This window comes from Narcine bancroftii, chromosome 3 (genome assembly GCF_036971445.1).
Source record: "Narcine bancroftii isolate sNarBan1 chromosome 3, sNarBan1.hap1, whole genome shotgun sequence".
In the NCBI taxonomy this organism is placed as follows: Eukaryota; Metazoa; Chordata; class Chondrichthyes; order Torpediniformes; family Narcinidae; genus Narcine; species Narcine bancroftii.
Genome location: NC_091471.1, coordinates 96,178,335 through 96,190,518, shown reverse-complemented (window position 1 = coordinate 96,190,518; position 12,184 = coordinate 96,178,335). Strand labels below are relative to the sequence as shown.

At 39.2% G+C, this 12,184-nt stretch overlaps 1 protein-coding gene across 17 annotated transcripts in view; it reads left to right on the top strand.

Moving 5' to 3' along the window:
* The window catches only part of tusc3 (tumor suppressor candidate 3), a 548,930-nt gene that overhangs the window by 302,989 nt on the left and 233,757 nt on the right, over window positions 1–12,184 (top strand). For all 17 annotated transcript variants that reach the window (XR_011353548.1, XR_011353547.1, XR_011353545.1 and 14 more), the window contains exon 7: window positions 10,666–10,729. Coding sequence is in view for 12 of the 17 variants with exons in the window: in XM_069924583.1 (XP_069780684.1) it covers window positions 10,666–10,729 (64 nt within the window). In the remaining 5 variants the exon portion in view is untranslated. The remainder of the gene's footprint in view (window positions 1–10,665; window positions 10,730–12,184) is intronic.

Here is a 12,184-nt window from a genome sequence, read left to right as displayed (position 1 = left end):
AATAAAATAACAGAAAACAATATACCAAAGAATCCAGAGATCTTTCTCCTAAGTAACATAAAAAACAAAGAATTTGGAATTGATTTGGAGGATGCACAAAAAAGATTTGTTAAGATAGCTCTAGCCGTAGCAAAAAAATGTATTATGTCAACCTGGAAATTGGAAGATAATCTGAAAATACAACAATGGTATATAGAAATGAATAAATGTATTCCATTAGAAAAAATAACATATAGTTTAAGAAATAATATTGAAATATTCGAACAAATATGGGAGCCTTACATTAAATACAATAGCGAAAACCTACCGAGGACAATCATTACCTAAGTTGATGGAAGGAGAAGGAAAGAAAAGAATGGACTCAGTAGAATTTCTGGTGTATTTTTGTTGAGTGACAACATTGTCTGACTGGTTTAATGTATCCTAGATTGTATACCTTAAATGGATGGGGGGGGGGGGGGGTGTTGGGAGGAGGGAGAGGGGGGGAGAAAATTTCACTGTATATGTGTGAAAAGGAAAAAGTGTGTATCATGGCTAATGTGTTTTATGGTGTGAAAATAAAAAATTATAAAAAAAAACATCTTTGTCACTTCCTCTTAAAACTTAAATTGGTAAGACATGATGTGCCCTGCATAAAGCATGGGCTGTCGCTAACCTGACTGTGACTTTTATGTCCTATCCCTCAGTATCCTTTCCAATAGTTTCCCTATCACTGATTTTGATGATGATGCATAATGTACATATGCCTCAAAAACTTTACTTGCTGCAACCACAAAGCTACTTGTAAAGAAATAAAACTATATTAGTGAGCTAATTGAATTCAATTAAAAGAGACAATCAACACATAGTATAGACATAAATATTCATGGTAATCTTAGTGTAGAAATAGTGGCTTTCAATATGCAGTCAGTCAATGATTAGTGTACAAATGGGGGTTTCAAGAGGCTGATAGCTGTGAGAAAGAAATTGATCTTGAACCTCGAAGTGCTTGTTTTGTGGCTTCTGTACCTTCGGCCTGAAGGGCCAAATTAGTGGGAATTAGTGTGTCCAGGATGGTGGAGGTCGTTTATGTTGTTGGCTGCTTTATCGAGGGAGTGCCTCACATAAATGCCTGCAATTGATTAGAGATCATAGTCTGTGATATGCTTGATTATATTTGGTACACTCTGTTCCTGGGCAGTCGAATTCCTAAACCAGGCTCTGATGCAGCCAGCCAGTCAGTATACTTTCCACAGTGTATCAGTGGAAGATCGATGGAATATTCAAATACATAGCAAATTTCTTTAGACTCCTTAGGAAGTAGAGGTGTTGATGTGCCTTCTTCACAGTTGCCTCAATGAACTGGCTGCAGGAAATATCTTCTGAAGATTCTAAGGCTTATTGGCCTATAAATTCCTGGATTGTCCATTTTCTCCTTGAACAAAAATACAAGATTAACTGCCTGTTGACATCTTTGTCAAGGAGCTGGCAATCTCTTTACTTGTCTCTTTCAATAATCTGGATACATCCCATCAATTCCAAGGGACATCTACCTTTATGCTTCTCGAAAAATCCAACCTTTTTCTTGATCTCAAATTGTTCTATCACGTAAGGTTTCTTCAAAACATGCTCCCTGTAACTATCCATGACTTTCTCTTCAGTAAATACTGATGTAAAGTACTAATTTTATACTTCACTCACTTCCTCTGATTCCAAGCATAAATTTCCTCCTTTCTCCTTGAGTGGTCTTCTCTTCCCCTTAGTCATCCAATTTTTCTTAATATAAATGTAACCTACCCTTAACATTTCTTCAATCCTGCTTACTAAGAACATCTCACCCCTCACTACGTCATGTTTCTCCACAGCCTCATCTGATTGAGGAAGGATATACTGGCTTTGGAGGCAGTGCAAAGGTGACTCACCAGGTTGATTCCAGAGATGAGCCTTTGAGAAGAGATTGAGTCATCTGGGACTGTTGTTGCTCGAATTCAGAAGAATGAGAGGGGAACAAAGAAACGTACAAAAGTTTGAAAAGCATAGATAACATGGAGCTACGTACTTTATATTTTGGCGTATAAGTTGACCAGTGTATAAGATGACCCCACCCCCCACCCCCATTTTCAGCCTCATTTTAAGGGTTTTATGGTATATCTGGTGAATAAGTTGACCCCAATTATCTGGCTGCCTGAGGAGATCCATTGACCAATGTATAAGTCGACCCCCAAAGCTCATGATGCCTGAGATGGGCTGTTGACTGGTGTATACATCAACCCCCATAGATCACGCAGATTGATCTGCTGGATGTTGGCTGGAGGTGATTACTATCATGCAGGGTCCATCAACACAATGCAACATGAAATGAAAATATGAAGTGAGGCTTTAAGTTGAGAATTATAGAAATGGTAAAGAAAACCAACAACTGTGAGCTGAAAGAAAATTTGATGTGCATGAAAAGTTGGTAAGAGATTGGAAGAAGAAAGAAGAGACTTTAAGAAAAATATCAAAAAGGTAATGTTCTTTGAGAAAAGGTATCACTCGTTGGCCAGTTGGAAAATCACGTTGAAGAATGGGTACATGAACAGAGGTAAGATTGCTACATTGTCACCCAAAATAAAATAAGAACATTTTCATTGCAATGGGCCAAGTCGCACCCAGTCCTCAGTGATGATTTTGAGTCTACAGTAGGCTGGTGCAATCGTTTCATGAACAGGAAAAATCTGTTATTACCCCAATAAACAAAAATTTCACAGAAATTACCAAAAGATCTTGATCATAAAGTTGTAAGTTTTCACCAGTTTATTATACGGAATTTGGAGAAACACCAGTTTGCATTGGCAAATATCAGAAATATGGATGAAACCCCCATGAATTTTGACATGATAGACAATAAAACAGTGGAATGGAAAGTTGTTAAAACTGTGCAAACTAGAAATACAGGCCACAAAATGATCAGGTTTACCATGGTGTTATTGTGCATGGCCGATGGGATATAGTTAAGACCCATAGTAATCTTCAAATGCCAAATTAAATCGAAAATGAAATTCCCTGCAAGTACTTTTGTACATTTTCATGAATAAAGGGTGGATGGATGAAAATGGTGTAAATCTATGGATAGGCATTATGGATACGCAAAGAATGGAGTTTGCTGGTCTGGATATGTTTCATAACCACTTAATTGATAACACTAAAAGTAGATTAGTACTACATAATACTTGTATGGTGTTTATCCCGGGTAGTTTGACGCTTATATTGCAATCTCTCAATGTCTGCTTGAACAAGCTATTCAAAAATCATGTGCGCAAGGAATGGAATGGAATACATGGATGTCGAATGCTGAAAAGTTGTTTACAAAATGTGTGCTGCATTACTTGATATGCTGTGTAACTTCATGTTCAAGGCGTGGGACAAAGTGAAAGTAGAGACTGATAAAATCATTTAAAAAGTGCAGTATCTCTTGTGCAATTGGTGGCACAGAAGATGATTTATTGTGCGACACTGTCAACGAAGCTGAAACTGGCTCATCAGATACAGACTGGGACCCATATGATGACTGTTTAAACAGTGAGAGTATGGATGTGCTTGCTGCCATCTTTACTTCAGGCGATGATAGCAAGAGTGATTTTGAAGGGTTCTAAATGTGTTGTTTTCAGACAATGATAGCAATTTTGGAAGGTTCTAATTGTGTTGTTGTTTTCAATAAAAATCTCAATGAAAATCTGTCACTGTCGACTTATACGCCAAATCAGTGTGGATTGGATTTTGTGCTTAATTTAAGGTCTCAAAAGTATAAGTCAACCCCCATTTCTTGAGAGATTATTTTTGGTTTCATGACTCAGCTTATATGCCAAAATATTCAGTAAGTTGTTTCCACTGGTCTCAAGCCTCAAGATTCAGGATAGTAGATTTAGGACAGAGATATGGAGGAATTGCTTTTCCCAGAGGGTGGTGAATCTATGGAATTCGCTGCAAACGAATTTGAGCCGTTCAGAGCAGGCTCAATGGGCTAAATGGCCTATTGCTGCTCCTATCTCTTATATTCTTACATAGCTTCCTGTATCTTATATTTGCCTTCATTTTATTTTTCTCAAGTTAATTATCTCTTTTGTCACCCAAGGTTCTCTTATCTTGCCGTCTCTATCTATCATTCAGACTGGAACGTGGCAGTCCTGGACTCTAATTAGAAGGCCTCTGAACTACTGCCAAATGCCAGCTAAGGGCTTGCTAATTAAATCAACTTACCTCATGTCTAATCACGTCATAATTTGTCCTCCCCCCAATTTTGTCCTTTTCTGCACAGTTCAAGGTTATCCTTGTCCATAACTATCTTGAAAGTTAAGTAGGAATGATCACTATTCCCAAAATAATCCCCACTGAAACACTGATCACCAGCCAGGCTCAATTACTAATACAAGGTCCAGTATGACCCACTTCCTGGTTGGATTATCTACATTATTTCTTTCTGACCTTATCCACTATTTGGCCAACATTTAGTCCTTGGTGATCAGAAATTTCATGCAGTGACATTTGTCTTCATCCATGAACGCCAGTTTATAGTCACAGATCGAGTTCCTCTCCCCAGTCACTTCTTGAGGCTGAACTACACTGTTCACAAGGACTCATGAGATGAAGGGATCTAATCCAAAATGTTGACCTTTTTTTTTTCAATTGATGTTCCTCAACCCCATAAGTACCAACAGCACCAGAACCAGCAGGTGAAAATTCACCTTCCATTGTGTAATCGTTCACCGAGAGCGGAAGGAGAGGCGTCGGGGAAGGGGTGTCTTGAACCCAAGACAGGCTTCAACCCAAGACTTTTGTCACTTGTCCAAATGTCTTTCGTATTCATCTGGATGTCAAGTTTCATTTGACAATTGTGCCCATGAAGAAATAGGAAACTTTGCCGTATTTAAATTTACTGTTCTATTCTAATAAGAATGATAGCTGTTGCACAACAGAAGATGAATGATATCTGAATAACTGCAAGTGTCTGTGGCTAAAAGGTAGTTGAATTAAAACATAATCAATGAAGGATTTAATGTCAACAATGGAGAACTTGAAGGAAATATGAGAATGCACTGTGAGCATTCTGAGGTTGACAAACAGAGGTGACAAGCGTATGGGACTTGAGGAGATAGCCTCAGCTTCTGAGCTAGTTATTTTGAAAATGTGAATATTGGGGGAGACGACAATAAAAATGAAAAATCTTAACAGTGGGCGTCATAATGAGTAATGTAATTTTGAAACACGAAACATATGCATAAAATAAACATTAATATTTAAGATAAAAAAGAAGATAAAAAATAAATAAAGTAAAATCAGCACATTATAAAACATAAAAGAAAGCAAGCTATTTTTAGATCTGGACTTTTGTAATGATACAGGTAAAATTAATGCTGGGGGGGAGTGGGCAGAACCAGCACTAACAGCTCCAAATTCATGATAGTTAGACACAACAGGCTCCTATCTACTGGCAACTAACCACTACACCCATGAGGTATAGTGACTTAGCATCACCTTTAGGTCTATGGAGAAACCCTGGCCTACTCAGCATGAATGTCATGAGGCAGTATGTACTCCAGATATCATGACGCCTGGTCACCTGTTGTTTGTCTATATCAAGCCTAACAGCACGTCAATAAATGTTTTTGCTCCTCTATGGATGAAACTTGAGGCGTGGTCTCGTTATTCATCCTATTTTAACATGATGGCATATGTCCAAAACTTACATCTGCCACATTGGTAACCCTGACAAGGGTCTAACTGTAATTAGACGCAGCAATGAGCTCTGCAAGCCTGAGCAACGATTGCAAACTTTCACAAACAGCTCACTTGTGGACAACAAACTTTCTCTTTGCCAGCCTAAGCAACAACTGCAACATTTATGCAAAACACAGCTTGCTTGCCACAAACTGGTCAACCGTAGATGTTACGAACAACTTCAACAGGTCATCAACAAAAACATCAATCAAGCAAAAGGACAACACTTCCTTACACGGTCGACTGAACATACAGCAGGTTTGGAAAGACAAAACTATGCAGCCTAAACTGTTGTTTACTGCCTCACAAGCTGAGAAACCAGCCGTAACGACGAAGGGAAACTGTTTGTATACATCAAAAACTGCATGGAAATGTAGCCAGTTTTGTAAAATATTTACACTTCCCGAATTCCAGTTTCTGAAGGGGTCATAAATCAGCAAGGTCTGCCATCATCAACACAGGCTTTTCAAACTTGCCTCTTCAGACCTTGAGTGATTTGTACCTCAGTAGCTGTGACTGGAGGGAGCCCCCCCCCCCCCGCATCCATGTTGCAACCAGTTACTCCCACAGGGAAAACTACTTGATCTGGGAATAACCAACGACCCCTACCCAAGAGAAGAAGCCTGCTTTTTGTGAAATAAAATAAAACATTTTTTAATAAAGCTGCCTGTCTGAGACCTCGAAGTGCAGGCAAAACTCATTGCAACAGGGTTTGGTCTCCTGCTCAACATAGTATTGCCTACACGCCGGGCAGACAGCCAGAAGATTTTTCGCGGCTCTGGCAGTTGCTCCGTAGAGTGCCACCTGCCAGCTCCTGTGTGACACTACAGACTTTGAGCAGCAGCAGGCGATCATTCCATGGAGTGCCACCTACCAGCTCCTGTGTGTCATTGCAGGCTTCAGCTGCAACTCGACTTTCTAAACTTCACTCTTTCCTAGCAGACTTTGGGATTGGCTCTATACACTCTCACATTTACCAACAACCTGTTTACAGTATGGACTTTTACTTTCAAATACTGTTCTGAGTTAACTAAACTGTAATTGTCGGTAATCAATGTTGACTTTTCACAACTGTCTTTGATTATCTTTTGCAGACCTTAAGTGTCTCATATGATTCCTATTTATTCATGTTGTCAATTATTGTTTTTTGGCTTACCAAATGTGATAGTACAGATCTATCACCAATATATATAGTGTATATAGTTACAGTATCTAGACTGTGCTTACAGCGATTGGCTGAGAGCTAAGCCACACCTATTGTCTGGGCCTTAAAGGGTTATATCCCTAGCCAGGTCGGATAATTCCGGACTGGTCAGCCACTTGTGAAGAGCTCCTGTCTTTTGCTAATAAAAGCCTTGGTTTGGATCAACAAGTCTTTGATTCTTTTGACGAGCTCTACACCAAATGATTGTATGCTTCCTTCCCCAGCAGCTTTTGTACACAATGCATGATTTTACACATTATATGACGCACCGGCACAGCGCCATGCCCACGGCATGTCAGTTTCGCTCTCCTTGCACATTTCTACGCAGCGCATTGGTGTTCACGTCTGCACTCAAACAGAACTGCTGAGCCAGTTGGTCACTTACTGCTGGTTCTGGTGGGGGGCTATGTAGCGGTTCGCGGGGGGGGGGGAGTGGTCAGAACCAGCATTGACAAAACTCCCCTTTTCCTTGTGTAGGGACAACAAAACACATGACTTCCATGAAGCTTCCAAAACTCAGATACGGTCAATCAAAATAACCATTACTTTGGTCACGATCCGATGCAGCATTTCTCCTACTTCCAAAACCCAAGTATGGGTCAATCAACGTGACCATTCCTTTGGTCATAGTGGGGATTCAATAATTCCTCTGACAGGGAGAATCAACCAAATTGTCCATTATCACACAGTCATTCCTGCTCCATGCTCACTGAGATGGCCGCTGATCATAAAGTGCTGTTCCTTCAGTGTTCCACAAACATGACTGTATCATCATCAGTGTCCCTGGAAAAAGCACCCAATGTCCTTCCTCCTCGACAAATTAACAAATTTGGTACAGCCTGTACTAGCTGACAGTCTCTCCAAAGCTGTAAATGGTTGCAGACTGTGTACGTCCTTAAAGTGATACTCACACTAAATGAAACAGGAGATCATAATATGAACAAATAGGAAATGTCCTAATAAACATGCAAGTGGTTTGACAGTGCTCAGCACAATATTGTGAATTGCTGTACATTATCCAGTCAATATTTGTATGATGTGATTTATTCAATGATTCTAAGAATATTAATTGATGCCACATGAGGGTAATTGTGCTGCCATCACTAATGAATGCCAATTAAATACATTGGCAATGAATCTGAGAAACAATGGGACCCATGCTTCCTTTAGGGTTAGCATGGAACACATCACTGAAATGGTGAAAAGACTGCTGCTCTTTTATGAATCATGAGATGTGGGGCTGCCTGTTCTAAAATTCCAAGTCATACTTTGGGCACTTTTATAACCATAACAGCTGTTATCATGTAACAATGATATTTTTACAATTATAGCACACCTTTCACTGCTCTAATATAGCTTTTATATCAATGAGAGTTATTTAAATTAGTGAATATTGCAAGGTATAAAACATGATAGTCAACCTGCAGATAATTAGTAAAAATAAGCAAAGATGGTCTCCCTCTGTCATTTTGCTGTGGTATAAATATTGACTGGTAACAAAATTATGTTCAGGCTCCTGGGAATACATGTCCACAGTAAAAATGAAAGAGGAGCATTATTAATGCATGTGGCAGAATAATGCAGAAGTCTGTAAGGGTGCTTTTATATTATCGAAACCCCTATTTACGAATCAGTTTTGTTTTTTTTTCCCCCAGGAACACCCACCTATTGTCTACCCAAACACATATTGCACAAACTCTGCTCCCAAACAATAAAACCATCTGATAAGTTGGCATTGTTATGAAGTTGAATTTGTTGCCGGGGGATCCAGCATTTTTCCTACAAAGTTCTGATTGTGTACCTACCTTTGTGCTATCAATCAATATTGTGAAGATCCTGAATTGAATGGTAATGTAATGAATGAATATTGATGAATAATTTAGCAATAAATTAGCTGGATGCCTGAAAATGGAGTTATTTCTTTTGTTAATAAAATAATTATTTCAGCAAGGATGTAGTTTTATTGGTGCCTGCCACATTGACCACCGCCAGTGGGCTGATAACGCCTCAAACCGTGCATCTTGGCGCCTCACAGTTTGGCGGGCAGCAACCTCCTTTGAAGAAGACCGCAGAGCCCATCTCACTGACAAAAGGCAAAGGAGGAAAAACCCAACACCCAACCCCAACCAACCAATTTTCCCCTGCAACCGCTGCAACCGTGTCTGCCTGTCCCGCATCGGACTTGTCAGCCACAAACGAGCCTGCAGCTGACGTGGACTTTTTACCCCCTCCATAAATCTTCGTCCGCGAAGCCAAGCCAAAGAATTGCCCAGTTATGTGCAGAAAGAAGGCTGTATGAATGCTGGGTGGTTCTCTCATCAACCAATATATACATATATATTTTATATGTATGTATATTGCAGCACAAAGTTGTAGGTGGTACTATTAACATTATTTTTGTGACATATACAGAATGTGAATTCAGAATGAAGAATATACCATATTTCCTCTAATAGTCTGGATATGTAAGGTTCAAGAGGGTTTAGATGAAGTCAGATCTCAGTTTTGAATTTTCATCTCATCCTACTATTTCCATTTTTTTCCCCACTTTCATTTTTAATTTCTTTGTTTATTTCCCTTTCTCCAACTTTTCTTTCTCCTCACCCTTCCTGATGGTTTCTCCCTCCATTTCTCATGCCTATCCCCTCTGGTCCTCTCGGTGCTTCAATCCCCTTTTATGTACACAATTTCACCCCTTCTGTCTAACCTTCATAAATTGTCCCTACTCAAAACATTAACAGACCATTTCTACCCATGGGTGCTGCCTGACCAGCTGATTTCCTCCAGCAGTTCTTCCTCTGCTTTGAATTTTTGTCTCATTTTGAAAATTCTTTGGTCAGAATCTCAAACTCAAATTAAATGCAGTGAAAAGTGTGAAATGTTCACAGGAAAATCTCACATCTTCTTTATTCTTACCATTCTTATGAAAATTGAGTTATAGGTTTCTAAACTTTTATTCGGAATTCCAAAAACCGACAACCTCCAAAAACTGCTGATCAAAGATGGACTTCGGCACCAAACATGATCTGACGTGACCCTGCCTCAACTCCTGTGTATCCTGTTGCATTCTGCTACTTTTTAAGTGCCTCTGAATCACCTATACTGTCACCAGTCCAACATCTCAGAGCTTTCAGTCAGTCTAGTGGCGGCTCAATGGCCATCATCACTAACCACAATCCCCCATGCAGCTGAAACTGCCGTTTTCCTGGTGCTGTTACAGTGGTCGTTGTGTGGTGGGGGGGGGGGGGGGGGGGGGCTAGGGGAAGAGAGAGAAAGACAGAACTGCAACTTGGTCAGGAGAAGGGGAGAGACAGCAGCACAACTTGGTCGGGCGAGGGGAAGTAGAGACAGCAGCGCAAATCAGATGCGTGAAGGGGGAGAGACAGCACAACCCAGTTGGATGGGGAGGGAGAGATGGCAGTGTGACTCAGGCGGGTAACTTGGGAGGGGGTGGGGGGGGTGGTGACGGCAGCATGACTCGAGCAAACTTAAAGAAATGGAAAGCAAAATGTTCTGAAAAACAGAAGATTCTGAACAACAGCAGGAGTCCAGTCCGAACGATCCTGGATTAAAGGTTAGGCACCTTGTACTGCTGTTGGTTCTTATTCAGTGAATTAAATTATATGGTGGATCACAGAAGCATGTGTAACATGTATGTAAAGATATCATATGTATAATTATTGTTTACTGATTGTGAATTGTTATTTTCTATCATTATTCCACAGAGTTATATTCATGGGAGTAGCCAAGCTCAATTTGTTGCTGAATCGCACATCATTCTTCTCCTAAGTATCCTTTGAAATATTAGGTATGATGTTGCAAGATAATCTTGAAGAAAGTAGTAAGTCCAAATTTACATTTGTGGTTAAAAAGAAAATTAAAGGTATGGCTTTGAAATATGTGTCCAAATATGAATTGCAAAATTTCATCAGTACACATTAGCACATCAGGCCCAATCAATCCATGCAGCATTTATTCAACTGCCGAATTTCCTCCTGTCTTCCCTCATTAAATGCAACAGTGTGATGTTTTGGTCTCTTCCTTGTATGCTTGCTAGTCCCCACCACCGCCCCCCCCCCACCCCATTTCTTCTTATTTCAAATTTTTAATATCATTTTCATAAGTTATCCTGTCCAATGCCTTTAATTTTTTTATGATGTTGTGACTAGAAATGTGCTCAATGAGATAAAACTTTAGCATAATGTCCCAACTTTTCAATATAGTGTTTGGTTTGTTCATTTTACAGTCTTACCAGCTTATGGAACAACTTTAGTGAATGGAGTATTTCCACTTAAAGATTCTTTTTTTTATTTCCACACTCAACCCAGACACTGATCTTTCAAGTAGTGATCTTGTTACTGTGATATAATACCTGTATTTATCTTTATTGAACTTCAATTGCCATTTTTTTTTCACAATCTACAAGTTTATCGGGGTAATTTGCCACAACCCTCCCCAGTCTGGACTGTTACACCAATTTTGTTCAATCTGCAAGTATAGAAATTATGTTTTTAGTTCCATAGTCAAAATGATTAATGCTTATTGTGAACAGCACTGATCCGAGTACTAATCCTTATGGAATACCAATATTTGATGGATTCTGCCACTTGTCCTTCAACTTCATTATTCATTTGCCTGTTTTGAAGTACCTTTGAACATCAGGATCAGGTACATTTATGGTAGTACCATTGTTTGCTGTCAGGGAGTCAAATAGAAAAACAGATCTTTCAGCCAACCATGTTGGCCATCAAATACCCAACAATACTAATCCCTTTCTCAATCTCTCCACCTATTGTCTTCTGTGCCAAATGCTATTTTCTCTGTGATTTCATCTTTTAATGATCAATAAGTTAAGCAAGATATTCCCTTTTGAAATCCATGTTGAAAATTCATCATCTTACCTCTGTTTCTCGATTATCTTGTTTTCTCTCCTTTAGTAGTCATTATTTTTTCCACCACAAGTGTTGATCTATGGGCCTAGTTCAATCCCTTTTTTAAATATAGGTGGTATGTTGGGTATACACATCCTCTGGCAATATATGTTTTAGTAAAGAATGATTAAATCCACATAGTTATATCATTTTCCTTCCTATAGACTCTGCATAATCTGCAATGTTTCTCCAGCACTTTTATTCATTGCACTACAATCCCAGTGTCCATAGACTTTTCTCTTTAACTCTAAATCTGCAAATAATTTATAATTTCTATCCAAATATCTATAAAAACATCAATTTATAAATGTAT